At 38.1% G+C, this 17,650-nt stretch overlaps 1 protein-coding gene across 2 annotated transcripts; it reads right to left on the bottom strand.

Moving 5' to 3' along the window:
- Nucleotides 1–723: 723 nt before the first annotated feature.
- LOC106087122 (cytochrome P450 CYP12A2) lies at nt 724–14,888 on the bottom strand. Of its 2 annotated transcripts, XM_013252044.2 has the most exons (5): nt 14,769–14,888; nt 14,314–14,681; nt 1,992–2,108; nt 1,465–1,915; nt 724–1,377 (listed from the first exon to the last, which is right to left on the bottom strand). In XM_013252044.2, the coding sequence occupies exons 1-5, from the start codon at nt 14,829–14,831 to the stop codon at nt 766–768; spliced, it is 1,611 nt and encodes a 536-aa protein (XP_013107498.2). In that variant the 5' UTR covers nt 14,832–14,888; the 3' UTR covers nt 724–765. The 2 variants fall into 2 exon arrangements, with proteins under 2 accessions (XP_013107498.2, XP_059217849.1); XM_059361866.1 differs by having other exon boundaries at nt 14,314–14,888.
- Nucleotides 14,889–17,650: the final 2,762 nt, after the last annotated feature.

Below are 17,650 nucleotides of genomic sequence, written 5' to 3'. Positions count from 1 at the left end.
CTTCTTGAGCCCTTAGAAACAACGATTTGCATCCGATTTGGGTGATATTGGAAACAAAGACTTGAATAATGACTTCCAACATACATGCCAAATATGATCTGAATCGGTCTATAAACAGATATAGCCCCCATATAAACCGATCCCCGGATTTACTTCTTGAGCGCTTAGAAACAACGATTTGCATCCGATTTGGCTGAAATTGGGAACAAAGACTTGAATAATGACTTCCAACATACATGCCAAATATGATCTGAATCGGTGTATAAGCAGATATAGCCCCCATATAAACCGATCCTCGGATTTGGTCTCTTCAGCCCTTAGCCTAAATTTTCACCTGATTTGGCAGAAATTTGGCCTAAAAACCATTCTTATGACCTACAACATCAGTGCCAAGTTTTATACGAATCGTTCATCATGGTGATGTAGGCCTCCCTAAATACCCATATCCCGATATGACTTCTTGAGACCAAAACAATTCTAATACAAATACCAACTGGGTATTCAAAATTCGGCCCAGCCGAACATAGCACGCTTTTGCTTGTTATTAATAAGAAAGAATTGTATTAAAATTTGATTTTCATAGAAATTTTTTTTCAATGCTTTCCTAGGCCTTCATATTCCCCTCCTTAAGAGCTTTCACTGAAGTACTATTTTCCAAAAAGTCTGAATTCTATATTTTTATGAAAATTTAATTATTTTTTTTTTATTTTGTTTATAATAATTGTGGCATACATAGATTTTAGTTATCTCCCTTCTTAGCTACTTTTATTTTTCTACATCTGTAAACTTAAACTTTAGCGGAATATTAGGCGCAAAGATCAGTTGAAACTTGAAGGCATTTTCCGTGGGATAGTTGAACTCTATGTGGAAGTTGCGCACCAAGCGTGCAACTCCCAACTCCAATTCCATTTCAACAATGCGGCGACCAACACAACTTCTAGGACCAAATCCAAAGGGTAGATAAACAAAGGGACTGCTGGCTTTTAAAGCATGTGGGCAAGCAGCCTCATTGGATGTTTCCTCTTCAGCCTTAGCCGATCTTAGCCAACGTTCAGGCAAATATTCCTTAGCTTTAGGGAAGTGACTATCGTCCTGTTGTATATGAGTGGTAACCATGGAGACTTGGGTACCCTTAGGCACTCGATAACCACTGAGTACAACATCGTTAGCCAATACACGGGTATTGCCTAAAGTTATGGGATACACGCGTAAAGCCTCCTTAATGCAGGCTCTTAGGTAGGGCAGTTGATTTAAAGAAGATTCAGTGAATTCGGAATGTTTCTCTGGTAATATTTGCATTATTTCTTGGCGCAGTTTTGCTGGTTTTTCGGGATTTTTGGCCAAACACAAGAGAAGACCGGTTAGGGTTGAGGAGGTCTATGGAGGAAAAGAAGTGGAGAAAATGAAGAATATATTAACATAATACAGCTACATTCTTAAAAAAAACATTCCTTCTTTTCTTACCGTATCCACTCCAGCCAATAACATATCGATGGCCATAACCGTTGCAATTTTCTTATCAATCTTAATCAATTTCTCCAACACACTCTTTTCATTGTCTGGCTTTTCGGGCACTCCTCTTTTCCGTTCATCTTCCAAGCGTTGTATGGCTTCACCCACATATTTAATGCCAAAATTCAGCAGGCCATCCAATGTTTTCATGAATTTCTTAAACGTTGGCGTCTTGTAGTATTTCCAAAATGCTGGTTTAATTTCGATATCTAGGCCCAGGGTAAAGAAATCATTGATTAGCTGAAACAATTCTTTGATATCGGGATTTTCACGATTTGTGGTGATCAGACCCAGTTGCTTATCGAGAGCCACCACAGAAACAGATTCCAAAGTCCAGCGATTCATTTCCTCTTGAAATGAAGCTGGCACCTCAAAAGTTTTAGGATCACGTATTTCACGGATTCTGTAGAAGACAAAAGAAATGGAAAAATGTTTTTTTTTGATAGAGAGCATGGAGAATAGATTTTTATTGGTTGTACCTTTGTAAAAATTCATTATTCACTTGAGCCATTTTTCTCACATATACGCGAACATTTTTGGGCTGCATTAATACGGGATTTACAGCCGTTCGGAATGTACCCCATTTCTCACCATGACTGCAATCAATAAAAGACAAAATATTTTAGAAATATAGGCAACAAAAAATTAGGTTTACCCGCAAAAATCGATCAACAGATAGAGGGGTCATACAAAACCAGATCTTGGTTGAATTTGATTGTCAGGGAATGTTTAGACCAAATTTTATTTTATAGAAAACTAGCTGGACAGGGCCCGCTTCGCTCCACCTTCTTTCACTCTCTTATTTTATTTGAGCCCTATACTGGCACGGTCAGGAAATAAGTCCTGTTTTGAGTGCTGGTACAACCTTTCAGATATTTCGCCCCAACGTGGATATCATTTTCGTGTTCTATTCCCAAACGCCTTTTATTTAAGTCTTATATTGCTGTGGTCGGTAAATATATCCGGTAAGGGAGTATTTTTGGGGGTGAGATGGACGCACATACATCAGATTCGTGATCTAGTCTGAAATACCTTTCATTTGAAATCCATTTGCATGTCCGCCTATAACGCTGAACGCCTGGGTTCGAATCCTGGCGAGACCAGCAGAAAATTTTTCAGCGGTGGTTTTCCCCTCCTAATGCTGGCAACATTTGTGAGATACTATGCCATGTACAACTTGGATATTTAAATGCATGGTCATATTTTAAAGCTACCACTACTTGGTATTCCAAATTTTTAAAGATCCGCAGGTTCTTTTGTGTCTTTCCCAATTTGAGGGTAAAAAGTGTACTTTCCTAACAAAGACCTTCATTTATTAGTTTTAAATCGTTTTTATGGGTAGGATGGGGTGAAGGCGATTGCCCTCTGACACGTCCTTTCATTTGAATACAATATATTCTCAGTCATCCTACATGACAGTTTGGTGTTGTTTTTATTGGGAGTAGAGAGTCGGTCCCCCGACGCTAAGACCTAAAAGGCAATTTATTTAAGTCCTTTAGTGCCGAGATCTATATGTCTGGCTGAACGGCAGGACGTGACCTAGATACTTGAATCCTTATATAAACACAAGATTAGAACTCTACTGTCATAGATATTTCGTTAAATTCCCACATTTGAGGGGTGGGCCGGTCCCAGACTCTGTCCCAACTGTGTATATCGGATTCGTAGCCAACTCGCAAAGAACTTTCATTTTATACCCATTTTGTGACGTTGGACATTCATGCCCGTTTTAGGGTTGGAGAGGCGCCGAAGACACCTTAGTCCAAACTCTTATAACAGACGTTTTTTCAACCTCCAAACCGCTTTCATTTGATACCCATATTGTCCTAACCTGTTGTGGGGTTTTTGGGGGTGGGGGTACTGTACTTGAAATACCTTTCATTTGATACTCCTATTGCCCAATGCGGCAAAACTATCCAGTTGGGTGGGGTTTTTCGGGGTGGGGTACATCTCTATGGCACTAAGGGTGCCATTTTGATGCCAAGTTCGCACGCTACTCTTAAATACCTCTCATTTGATACCCATATTGCCCAAAGCGGTAAAAATGTCCTGTTGGGTGGTGTTTTTGGGGGAGGGGTACATATCTGTGGCACTAAGTGTGCCATTTTTATGCCAAGTTTGCACTCTACTCTTAAATATCTTTCATTTGATACCCATATTGTTCTAATCGGTAAACATGTCCGTTCAGGTGGGTTTCGGGATGGGGCGTCCACCCGTGCTATTTGACCCCAAAGTTTTATACCAATTTTGTGTTGTAGATTTGACTTCTTAAACCCCTGGAAGCCTCAATATTCGTCCGATTTGGATAAAATTTGGAACAAAGACTTGAATAATGACTTCCAACATCCATGGCAAATATGATCCAAATCGGTCTGTAAACAGATATAGCCCCCATATAAACCGATCCCCGGATTTGACTTCGTGAGCCCTTTAAAACCTCAATTTTCATCCGATTTGGCTGAAATTTGGAACAAAGACTTGAGTAATGACTTCCAATATCCATGGCAAATATGATCCAAATCGGTGTATAAATATATATAGCCCCCATATAAACCGATCCCCGGATTTGACTTCTTAAGCCCTCAGAAGCCTCAATTTTCATCTGATTTGACTGAAATTTGGAAAAAAGTCTTGAGTTATGACTTCCAACATCCATGCCAAATATGATCCAAATCGCTATATAAACATATAAAGCCCCCATATAAACCGATCACCGGATTTGATCTCTTCAGCCCTTAGAAGCCTAAATGTTCACCTGACTTGGCTGATGTTTGGAACAAAGACTTGAGTTATGACTTCCAATATCCTTGCCAAATATGATCCAAATCGGTGTATAAACATATGTATAGACCCCATATAAACCGATCCCCGGATTTGATCTCTTCAGCCCTTAGAAGCCTAAATTTTCACCTGATTTGGCTGAAATATGGTCCAAAAACCTATCTCATGACTTACAACATAAGTGCCAAATTTTATCCGAATCGGTCAACATAGTGATATAGGACTCCGTATAGGGGTATATCTCTATGGCACTAAGGGTCCCATTTTTATGCAAAGTTCGCACTCTACTCTTAATTTGATATCCACTTACTCTTTCATTTGATACCCATATTGTCCCAATCGGTAAGCAAGTCCGTTCGGGTGGGTTTTGGGATGGGGCGTCCCCATGCTATTTGACCCCTAAGCTTTGTACCACTTTCGTGTTTCTGGGGTAACATAAGATGGCAAAAAAAAATTTCGCTTAAATCAGTGCACCCATCTCCGATATCTGGCGTTTTTGAGTATTGGGGTAACAATTTCATTTTACTACCCTCCACCATAGGATGTGGGTACACTAATTGTCTAGAGGGTATAATTCTTATCCGATTTGGCTGAAATTGTGTATGAAATGTTTTGCTATGACTTTTTTTAACTATGCTATTTTTCATAATCTTGCGGAAATAGTTTTTTTTTTAATATATTTTCCCCAGAAGTTTGCCCTTGTTTAGTTTGCCGACGATGGCAACCCTGGGTTTAGTCTCATGTTAATTTTTATACCCTCCGCCATAGCATGGGGGTATACTAATTTCGTCATTCTGTTTGTAACTACTCGAAATATTCGTCTGAGACCCCATAAAGTATATATATTCTTGATCGTCGAGACATTTTATGTCGATCTAGCCATGTCCGTCCGTCCTAACATATAAACCGATCTTGGGTCTTGATTTCTTGAGCCTCTAGAGGGCGCAATTCTTATCCGATTGGAATGAAATTTTGCACGACGGGTTTCGCAATGACTTTCAACAACTGTGACAAGTATGATTCAAATCGGTCCAAGTTTTGATATAACTGCCATATAAACCGATCTTGGGTCTTGACTTCTTGAGCCTCTAGAGGGCGAAATCTTATCCGAGTGGAATGAAATTTTACACGACGTGTTTCGCAATGACTTTCAACAACTGTGCCAACTATGGTTCAAATCGGTCCATAATCTGATATAGATGCCATATAAACCGATCTTGGGTCTTGACTTCTTGAGCCTCTAGAGGGCGCAATTCTTATCCGATTGGAATGATATTTTGCACGACGTGTTTCGCAATGACTTTCAACAACTGTGCTAAGTATGGTTCAAATCGGTCCATAACCTGATATAGCTGTCATAGAAACCGATCTGGGGACTTGACTTCTTGAGCCTCTAGAGGTCGCAATTATCATCCGATTTGCCTGAAATTTTGTACGACGGATCCTCTCATGACCATCAACATATGTGTTTATTATGGTCTGAATCGGTTATAGCCTGAGACAGTTCCCATATAATTCGATCTTACTATTTTAGTTTTTGAGCCTCTAGAGGGAGCAATTCTTATTCGAATTGTCTGACATTTTACACAGCCCTGCAACTTATAAAGGGTGATTTTTTTGAGGTTAGGATTTTCATGCATTAGTATTTGACAGATCACGTGGGATTTCAGACATGGTGTCAAAGAGAAAGATGCTCAGTATGCTTTGACATTTCATCATGAATAGACTTACTAACGAGCAACGCTTGCAAATCATTTTCAGTGAATGGGCCCTAGAAAAGTTGGCAGAAAATCCGCTTTTTCATCGACAAATTATGTTCAGCGATGAGGCTCATTTCTGGTTCAATGGCTACGTAAATAAGCAAAATTGCCGCATTTGGAGTGAAGAGCAACCAGAAGCCGTTCAAGAACTGCCCATGCATCCCGAAAAATGCACTGTTTGGTGTGGTTTGTACGCTGGTGGAATCATTGGACCGTATTTTTTCAAAGATGCTGTTGGACGCAACGTTACGGTGAATGAACACATTTCGAACCGAACACTGATTTTGGTAATAAAATTCAATGATTTGCAAGCGTTGCTCGTTAGTAAGTCTATTCATGATGAAATGTCAAAGCATACTGAGCACCTTTCTCTTTGACACCATGTCTGAAATCCCACGTGATCTGTCAAATACTAATGCATGAAAATCCTAACCTCAAAAAAATCACCCTTTAATTGAATTGTGGTCCGTACTGGACCATATCATGATATCGCTCTAAAAGCAGAGCAAATCTTTTCTTTTATCTTTTTTTGCCTAAGAAGAGATGCCCGGGAAAAGAACTCGACAAATGCGATCCATGGTGGAGGGTATATAAGATTCGGCCCGGCCGAACTTAGAACGCTTTTACTTGTTTTAACTAGTCTTTACATTATTTTATCAATGCTGTTATCAATAATCGTTTTCAATCAATATTTTAAATTGTTTGGAGAACACCTGGTTAGGAAGATAAAAGAAATTTAAAACAATTGGTCAGGTAGATAAAAAATCTATTTTAAATTTACCCTCGCTTTATCTTTCAGATAAGAATTGATGGATATTTATCAACGCATAGAACACTTTAAATGGCTTAATGAGTCAGCTGCATTTAACCATGATTCGATATGATTTTTCATACATACAGCGGTCAAAAAAAGTATTCATCATTAGCAAAATTGATAATAAATTCACTTATTTTGGGTAATTGAAGAAAATTTAAAGTAAACAAATAATGCAGTTTTATGCAATAGTTTATTTTTCGTAATATGTTTTAAAATAAATTCAAAAAATAAATTTAATTAGCGCAAAAAATGCAATTTTATATAATAACACCAAAAACAGAACAAAAAAAGTATTCATCATTGATGTGCTATCATCAAAGTCAAATTCAAATATTATTTGGGAATCCCCCTTTTCTGTTTTATTTAGTAAAGGAGGCTTTGCCCTTGACAGCAAATATTTAATTTCATTGAAAATATAGTTTTTGTCAAAATGGGTCGTAAGCAAAACGAGGTTTCTGATGAGGTAAAAGTTTTGATAATAAAACACCACAGGAATGGTTTAACTCAAAAAACTATCAGTGAAATATTAAATAGACCACGATCTACTATACAATCCATCATCAGAAAGTGGACAGAAACGAAAACTGTTGACAATAAACCAAGATCTGGTCGACCAAAAGCACTTTCAGTTGGGGATGTGCGTTGGCTAGTGCGGCAAGTTCAGAAAACTCCGAAGACAAATGCGACCATTCTTCGTAAAAACACTATGGAATATTTAGGGAAGGAAGTTACTACACAAACAATTCGAAATACACTCAAAATACAATAGTTACAGAGGAAGAACTGCACGTAAGAAGCCCTTTATAAATAAAATAAACCGAGTGAAAAGGCTAAACTTCGCAAAAATGTATGTAAAACAGCCCGAATCATTTTGGAAAACAGTCATTTTTGCAGACGAGAGCAAGTTTAATCTTTTTGGGTGCGATGGAAAGGTCATAGTGTACAGAAAACCAAATACAGAGCTTGAAGAACGAAACACAGTTGCTACTGTAAAACATGGTGGAGGTGGTTTAATGGTTTGGGGGTGTATGGCGGCTTCAGGAGCGGGAAATCTTGAAATTATTAATGGAGTAATGGATCATAAGTATTACATTGACATTTTAAAGAGGAATTTAAAAGATAGTGCTGTAAAACTTGGGCTTGGTAATAACTTTCAATATTATCAAGATAATGACCCCAAACATTCTGCTTTAAATACCAAGATGTGGATGCTGTATAACTGTCCCAAAGTCATTAAAACTCCTCCTCAAAGTCCCGACTTGAACCCAATTGAACATCTTTGGGAACATCTCGAACGCAAATTGAGAACGCGCAATTTTTCAAGCAAGAGTCAAATGCAACAGGTGATAATGGAGGAATGGACTAATATAGACCAAAATATAACCGCTAAATTAGTCCAATCGATGTCAAACCGTTTAAAAGAAGTTATAAGACGCGGTGGTCGAATAACAAAGTATTAATTTTTTTAAATTATGTTATTTATTTTTTTGTTTTTTTGCAATGATGAATACTTTTTTTGTTTAATTTTTTGTGTTCAGCTGTAAAATGGCCCTTTTTGTTCCAATAAATACTATTTTTTTCTTTAAAAACAATGAAATTGTGTACATATATATCACACAAGCACTACTGCATCATTAGTTTAATATGTTTTTATTCCAATTGTCTTTTGTAGACTTATTAAAAAAAAAACATTGAATGATGAATACTTTTTTTGACCGCTGTAAATCAAAATCATTCAAGGTATGTAAGAGTTAAAGCCGAAGTATATGGTGACACACGAAAAATTCGTTTTTAAAGAATTTTCATATAAAAGATGGAAAAATATTTGTTCATTATTTTGCCTGTATTGAAATGTGTTAACATGCTGATAATTGATGGAAATCCATTTCATTTTGTTGTTGTAGCCACATTCTAGTATGTGGAGGTAGCGATCCTCGTCAAGCTTCATAGGTTAGCAAGCAAGTTGTGGTTTATATGACTGATCGCCCATGAACTTTTTGGCCATTTTTTATCATAAGGCGTCATATCGAGTATCACAGGCATTCAGAATTAAAGCAAGAGCCGATGCGGCCCGGCCTCTCACTGAGACTCTCTACTCAATATCGCTGATTGGCCGCGACTGCTATTGCATTTATTCCATATACAAAGTTCCCACAATCCACAACCTGTGGAAGCGCCCGGTAGCTCTCAGCTAAACTTCTCTTGAAGACGATGAACACAGATCGGTCCTCACAACAATGTGAAGCCCACACGGGCTATCCCAGCAACAGCAGAGGAAGAAGTTTAAAGAAGTCGAAACTGAATTTTGGAGATTTTTATCAACATACTAGCTGAAACGGGCCCGCTCCGCTGCGACTTCTTTTACTTTATATGGAACAAAATAATTCTTTGAATATTTATTTTCGACAATTCAAGAGCTTTCAGTGAAATACCATGCCACGACGATAGTAGATATATACCGTTTGACTAACAGTATAACAATATCATTGCCGTTATCTGAATCCTATATGATCTTTATTGGTCTATGAATTCGCTCAGAGGGTTTAGGTTAGGTTGAAAAGAGGGTGCGGATGTTAATACGCCCCATGCGGAGGCCACCTTAGCGCGTAAGTTAGCTTGTCCGCCTATGACGCGGAACGCATGGGTTCGAATCCTGGCGAGACCATCAGAACAAATTTTCAGCGGTGGTTTTCCCCTCCTAATGCTGGCAACATTTGTGAGGTACTATGCCATGTAAAATTTCTCTCCAAAGAGGTGTCGCACTGCGGCACGCCGTTCGAACTCGGCTATAAAAAGGAGGTCCCTTATCTTTGAGCTTAAAACTTGAATCGGACTGCACTCATTGATATGTGAGAAAAATGTGCCCCTGTTCCTTAGTTGAATGTTCATGGGCAAAATTTGCAATTTTTGCCACTATAGACATACACGTAAGTCAGTAATCGGTTTGTGGTGCGCTCTTAAAACATAAAACAAAATAACCTCGAAAAAGAAAATCTAAGTTAGGAATTACTTACAAAATCCTTAAATGTTTTTCATGCCACGCCCCTAAGTTGGCTCATGTCTGGTATTGTGTCACCACCTAAGTGCCGCTAGACGCGGGCAATGACAAAGGAAATGCTTTAACTGCTCATCATCTTCCCCGCTTGCCCTGCACATGGTATCACTTGCCGCACCGATTTTACATAAGTGAGCTCGTAGTCCTATGTGTCCCGTCATGATACCTATATGTTTTAATCACCTCCTTCTTACTTCCTTTCAGTAACAGCCTCGTCTTCTTATGATCTGGATCTCCCCATAGGATTTTCGACGTCGTACCAAGCGTTTCGCTGTTCCACAGGGTTGCATGCGCATTCGTCGCCCACACCCTTAACTCGGTCTGCGTCGAACCGAAAGGCTTTGGGTTAACCAAGTTTATTGATGGCAGTCCCCTGGCCTTCACCACAAAATCGTCTGCCGTTATGGCCCGGCTTACAAACGATGCGGATTTCGCCAACCTCAGAGAAGACACTAATCTCTTTCTTACACTCCGTGAATGTTACCGTCCTGGCTGTTATTGCCCTTATGGCAATTTTACTGTCCGTAATGATGTTCAAACTCGAAGTCTTCGCGTTTGCACCACACCACCCCACGCATTCCGTGATCGCCCGGATCTCCGCCTGTAAGACCGTATTATGATCTGGCAGTCTAAAACAGACCTCAGTCCATGGCTTCTCAATGTAGACCCTCAGGCCCACTCTGTCCTCTAGCTTTGATCCATCCGTGTAACATGATCTTCCAGACGGCAATACTAGGTTGCGTCAATCCAAGACTGTGCCGCTGGCAACAGAGCCTTGCACTCGACCTCAAGATTCATCTCAGGTATCCGATCGGAAACCTCTTCCCTTCCTTCCAGGTTTCCTATCGTCGCCTCGATTATACCGCAATGGTGTGAGCTGCTCCCATCCTCAATCCATTCTCCCATCGCCTTAAGTCTCATAGCCGCAATGGCTTAATCTTAATCTGTATGTCAATGGGTCTAGTCCCTGGCTACTCAATGTAGACCCTCCGGCCCACTCGGTCCTCTAGCATTGATCCATCCTTGTAACATGATCTTTCAGACGGCAATACTAGGTTCCGTCATTCCAAGACTGTGCCGCTGGCAGCAGAGCCCTGCACTCGACCTCAAGATTAATCTCAGGTATCCGATCAGAAACCTTTTCCCTTCCTTCCAGGTTTCCTATCGTCGCCTCGATTATACCGCGATGGTGTGAGCTGCTCCCATCCTCTCATCACCTTAAGTCTCATAGCCGCAATGGCTGCCTCACACTTAATCTGTATGTCAATGGGTCTGATATCTAGAATAGTCTCCAGTGCCCTAGTGGGCGTGGAGACCATCATCGCTCCGCCTATGCCAAGACAAAATGTTCTCTGAACCTGTTGTATGGTCCTTATGTTGCACTTTTTCTCCATAGCAGTCCACCAAACTACTGAGGCGTAAGTAGGTATTGGTTTACTGGCCACGGCAATATGGGGCTTAAATAAAAGGTTTTTAAGTATAGAATTCGAATCTGATAGCCAAATATGGGACCCAATGTTTGGGGGGCCGCCTCTCCCCATAAACATCCCCCAAGGGAACAAATTTACGACCATAGCAACATGGGGCTCAAATGAAAGGTCTTTGGGAATAAAGCACGAATTTGATATCAATATTCGGGAAAAGTGTCTATGGGGCCACCCCACCCCCCCAAAACACCACCCAAATAGTAAGTATTTCCTGACTATTGAAATGTGAGGCTCAAATAAGAGGGTTTTTTAAAGTGGAACACTAATCCGATATATATTTTCAAGGCAAATTCACTAAGTGGCCTTCCATCCCCCAAAACATCCCGCAAGCCGGTCATGTTTGCCGACTATGGAAATCTGGGGCTCAAATTAAAGGTATGTGGGAGCAGACCACGTATCTGATATCAACATTAGCGGCCGACTGTCTAGCGGACGTTCCACCACCATAACAATTTGGGTCTTAAAGAGAGTGGAACTAAACATTCATAGTTTTTAGGGCCAATACCCCAAACCAAATACCATTTATTTAAACCCCATATTGCCATTGGTTTAAGGGGAGTTCATGGGAAGAGGTATCCAAATTCGTTTTCTAATCTCAAAAACGTTTCATTTGTGCCACATATTGCCATGGTCGGTAAATTTTTACTCTTTGGGCGGTGTTTTGAGGTAGAGGCGGTGCCCCAAATACAGGGTCCCATATTTGGATATCAGATTCATATTCTACTCCCAAATAACTTTATTGAGCCCCATATTTCGATGTTCTGTAAATATTTGCTGTTTGTGGGGTGTTTTGGAGAAGGGTTGGATCCCCAGAAACTTGGTCCCACATTTGGAGATCAGATTCGTATTTTACTCACAATTAACTTCCATGGTCGGTAAATATCTCCGATTTAGGGGAGTTTTGGGGGCTGGGGTGGTCCTCCAAACACTTGGTCCGTCAATTGGATGTGAGATACGTTTGCTAATCTTAAAAACCTTTTATTTGAGTCCCATATTGTGATTGGTCTCTAAATATATTTGGTAGGTTTTGGAGGTGGGAAGGTCCCCCTAGGTACCCCATCCGAAAATTGGATACAAAATTTTTATTTTAAAGTTACTATAAGACTTCACACATAATTTCGCTTAAATCGCACCATCCCTCTCTGAGATCTGGTGTTTTGAAAATTTGGGCAAGGGGAAGGATCCGATAGATGGACCGTCCTAAACAACACAACATGTAGAACATTTTATCAGAATTTGAAACTGTATTAGGTCATAGGGAAAATTAAAACAAGTAAAAGGCATTGAGTTCGGCCGGGCGTAACTGTGATTACCCACCACCTCGGGTATATATGTAACCCCATTTCGTAACAATCCGGTGAAAATTGGATAACTTAAGCACCCGAATTCGGCAAGGATATTTAGTGGTCTAATATGTATGTCACTATTAAATTTTGTAGAACAAAATATTGGTCTTTTGAGCAGATGTATCCAATTATAAACCGATCTGAATCATAATAAGGTCGCGATGTTCAGAATAACTCACTCACACTCACTTCAAATTTCAGCGAAATCGGGTAATAAATAAAGCTTTTATGGGCTTCAGACCCTTTATCGGCAGATCGGTCTATATGGTAACTATATCTAAATATAGTCCGATCTGAATCATATATAGGTCGGGTGTCAGGAGGCTAAAAATAACTCACTGTTTCAAAATCTAGCGAAATTGGTTAAAAAATAAAGCTTTTATGAGCTTTAGACCCTTTATCGGAAGATCGGTCTATATGGCAGCTACATCTAATTATAGTCCGATCAGAACCATATTAAAGTCGGATGTTGGGAGGTCTTAACCTACTCACTGTTTCAAATTTTAGCGAAATCGCTTAAAAAATAAAGCTTTTATGGGATTTAGACCCTTTAACGGCAGATCGGTCTATATGGTAGCTATATCTCAATATAGTCCGATCTGAACCATATAAAGTTCAAATTTCAGCGAAATCGGGTAATAAATAAAGCTTTTATGGGCTTCAGACCCTTCATGGGCAGATCGGTCTATATGACAGCTATATCTAAATATAGTCCGATCTGTACCATATTTAAATCGGATGTTAGGAGGCTTAAAACTGCGCACTATTCTAAATTTCAGCGAAATTTGATAAAAAAAAACTTTTAAGGCCTTCAGACCCTTTATCGGGAGATTAGTCTATATGACAGCTATATCTAAATATAGTCCGATCTGAACCATATTTAGGTCAGATGTCAGGAGTCTTAAAATAAACCACTGTTTAAAACATCAGCGAAATCGAGTAATAAGTAAAGCTTGTATGGTCTTCAGACCCTTTATCGAGAGATCGGTCTATATGGTAGCTATATCAAAATATATTCCGATCTGAACCATATTTCAGTCAGTTGTCGGGAAGCCTTAAACTACTTACTGTTTCAGCAAAATCGGATGAAAAATAAAGTTTTTATGGACATTAGACCCTCAATTGGAAAATCGTTCTATATAGCAGCTACATCCAAATATGGTGCATCAAAAAGACGTATCTATGCCACATTTCAGCTCAATATCTCAATTTTTGAAGACTCTACAGTGATTACAACAGACGGACGGGCAGGCGGATAGACGGACAGACACATGGACATCGTTAAATCGTCTTGGAATTTTACGACGATCCGAAACATATATACTTTGTGGGGGCGGAAATTGATATTTCGATGTGTTGTTAACGGAATGGCTAAATGAATATACCCCCGTATCCTACGGTGGTGGGTATAAAAATATTTTAGAGTATTTTTAACTTTTCTATAAGAAATTCTTATACAGAATTTTATCAAATTTAATCAAAAGTTATTTATTCCTTTAACAAAATAACTTTAAATATTTTCAAAAAAAAAAAAATCAAAATTTTTTCTACTTACACTGACACAAGACCTTCAACACCTTGAAAAAAATCAGCTCTATGCGTATTGCGATGATATTCTGAAGCTAGACCTCCAGGTCTTATAGGCCATATGCCCTCGTTTCGAAAAACCGTCTCAAAATCCTGGGGATTATGGGTTATAACTTGAGGTGGTCGACCCATAAAGGCCTTAGAGCGAACAATGGGTCCCAAGTCGTTCCGAATGGCCAGCAATAGTTTTGTAAGATCAAATTTGTAATACTTACCACCGGGTAACAAATTTCTCGCCATCGAAAATGAGTTCATGGAAGGTATCTCTTCGAAAGGTCGTGCCTCCTGCCATTCTGGGGTTGAGGCGGTGGCAGCAGTTGAGGAATTTAAACGAAGCTGAATAGAAATGGAAATATTAAAAAGACCCGAAATTAGGAATAATTTCAAATATTTTTGTTTCATTCCCCATATACTTTTCCTTACTTGTTGTATACTTCGCTGTTGTATGTTGATAATCGTTTTTAAATTTTGTTTATATTTCATCATTTTAAAAAAGAACCCAACATATGATTCTGTTGTTAAGTACTTCAAGTTTTAATGTCGACTAAATAGGAAAAAAGACTTTCCAGGCATTTAAATCGAATGGGTCTTTGGGTATTTAGACAAAAGATAACGCTCATTTATTTGATTTACAATGTATGACAGAGAAAGAGAGAGATTGAGAGAGAGAATATTTCCCTGCAATTATTTTGTTTGGAAGGCAAAATATAATAAACATATGATAAACATTTTGGGAAACCGGCTACGACAAAAAATTGTTATGAGTCAGTGAAGCGCATCGTTATTAAAAAAGCGCTTATAGCAACAGAAAAAGCTTTATGAGAGAACTTCAAAATCATAAATTAAGAATAACAACTAAGATGGTTCTAAGTTGGGTAAGGTCGATTCTTATATACCCTCCAGCATGATGTGGATTTTTATATGTGACTTTAGTAGTTTAAAAAACATTACTCATGAATAAAACCATTATTTAACTAGGTAGTTGTAGTACCGTTATCGAGCTATGAAGGTGATTCTAGTTCCATTGGAGAAAGAAAAGGTCAGTTTTGGTAGCACTAGAGAATGATAAGCCTAGTTTTAGTAGATAGGGTAATTTTACCACCATTCTCGACTGATAGGGATAGATTTAGTAGCATCAGCTAGTTGTAGTTTGTATACGATTACCATTATCCATTATCGACAGCTAGGGGAAGTCTCAGTACCGCGGGTAGCTTTAGTAACATTATCGAACGATAATTGTTACTTTTAACACCTTTATCGTAGTTTTAATACTAGTATTAACCGATTGGCTAGATTTTAAACCATTATTAACCGACAATGGTAGTTTTAATACCATTATCGAACGATAAGGGTAGTTTTAATACCATTATGGAACGATAAGGTTGGTTTTAATAACATTATCGAACGATAAGGGTAGTTTTAATTCCATTATCGACCGGTAAGGGTTGTCTTAACACCATTATGAACGATAAAGGTAGTTTTAATACCATTATCGAACGATAAGGGTAGTTTTAATACTATTATCGATAAGGAAAGTTTTTATACCATTATTGACCGACAATGGTGGTTTTAATACCATAAAGGTAGTTTTAATACCATTATGGAACGATAAAGGTAGTTTTAATACCATTACCGAACGATAAGGGTAGTTTTAATACCATTGTAGAACGATAAGGGTAGTCTTAAATACCATTATTAACCGATAAGGGTTGTCTAAACACCATTATCGAACGATAAGGGTAGTTTTAATGCTATTATCGATCGATAAGGAAAGCTTTTATACCATTATTGACCGATAATGGTGGTTTTAATACCATTATGGAACGATAAGAGAAGTTTTAGTACCATTATGGAACGATAAGGTTGGTTTTAATAACATTATCGAACGATGGGGGTAGTTTTAATACCATTTCCGAACGATAAGGGAAGTTTTAATACCATTATCGAACGATAAGGGTAGTCTTAAATACCATTATGAACCGATAAGGGTAGCTTAAATAGTAGTTTCGACCGACGAGAGTAGTTAAGATACTATTATCGACCCAGAAGGAAAGTTTTAATACCATTATCGACCGATTAGGGTTGTCTTATCACCATTCACGAATGATGAAAGTAGTTTTAATACCATTATCGAACGATAATTGTTACTTTTAATGCCGTTATCGAATATTAGTTTGTTTTAATACTATTATCGACCGATAAGGCTAGTTTTTATGCCATTATTGACCTACAATGGTAGTTTTAATACCATTATCGAACGACAAGAGTAGTTTTAATACCATTATAGAAAGATAACGGTGGTTTTAATACCATTATCGAGCGATAAGGATAGATCTAATAACATTATCGAACGATATGTGTAGTTCGAATACAATTGTGGAGCGATAAGGGTAGTTTTAATACAACTCTGGAACGATAAGGGTTGTTTTAATACCATTATCGAAAAATAAGGGTAGTTTTAATGCCATTATCGCCCGATGAGGATGGTTTTAATACCATTATCGAACGATAAGGGTAGTTTTAATACCATTATCGAAAGATAGGGGTTGTTTTAATAGAGTAATAAGAGTAACTTCTATATTATTACCGAACGATAAGGTTAGTTTTAATACCATTATCGAACGACAAGGTTGCTTTAAATAAGATTATCGAAAAATTAGGGTAGTTTTATTTTAATACTATTATCGAAGATAAGGGTAGTTTTAGTACCATTATCGAACGATAAGTGTAATTTTAGTATCATTACCGGAACGATAAGTTTAGTTTTAGTAACATTATCGAGCAACAAGGGTTCTTTAAATAACATTATCGGAAGACAAGGGTAGTTTTAATATTATTATCGAGCGACAAGGGTACCTTAAATAACATTATCGAAAGACAAGGGTAGTTTTAATACCATTATGTAACTATAAAGGTAGTTTTTATACCATTATGGAACGATAAGGGTAGTTAAAATACCATTATCGAGCGACAATGGTAGTTTTAATACCACAAACCAGCAATGTGGTTAGTTTTAATACCATACACAAACAAGAAGGGTAGTTCTAAAACCATTAACAAACGATAAGTGCAGTTCTAATATCATTATCAAACGGTAAGAGTAGTTTTAGTAACATTATCGAAAGATAAAGATAGTCTTAATACCATTATCGAAAAATAAGGGTAGTTTTCATACCATCGAACTATAAGCGTAGTTTTAATACCATTTTAGTCCGAAAAGGGTTGTTTTAATATCATTATCGTTGGAAAAAGGTTTTTCAATACCATTATCTTAAGAAAAAGCTTGTTTTAATACCTTTATTGAA

Source organism: Stomoxys calcitrans, chromosome 2, assembly GCF_963082655.1.
Source record: "Stomoxys calcitrans chromosome 2, idStoCalc2.1, whole genome shotgun sequence".
Classification (NCBI taxonomy): domain Eukaryota; kingdom Metazoa; phylum Arthropoda; class Insecta; order Diptera; family Muscidae; genus Stomoxys; species Stomoxys calcitrans.
The sequence above is the reverse complement of the archived record's forward strand: the minus strand, read 5'-3'. Positions and strand labels throughout refer to the sequence as shown.

Excerpts from the sequence above, each read along its gene's own strand:
- LOC106087122 (XM_059361866.1), bottom strand. The coding sequence starts at position 14,831 with ATGATGAAATATAAACAAAATTTAAAAACGATTATCAACATACAACAG. Across the intron at positions 1,916-1,991 it reads AATAATGAATTTTTACAAAG|AATCCGTGAAATACGTGATC; the intron begins GTACAACCAATA and ends TGTCTTCTACAG. Across the intron at positions 1,378-1,464 it reads TATTGGCTGGAGTGGATACG|ACCTCCTCAACCCTAACCGG; the intron begins GTAAGAAAAGAA and ends TTTCCTCCATAG.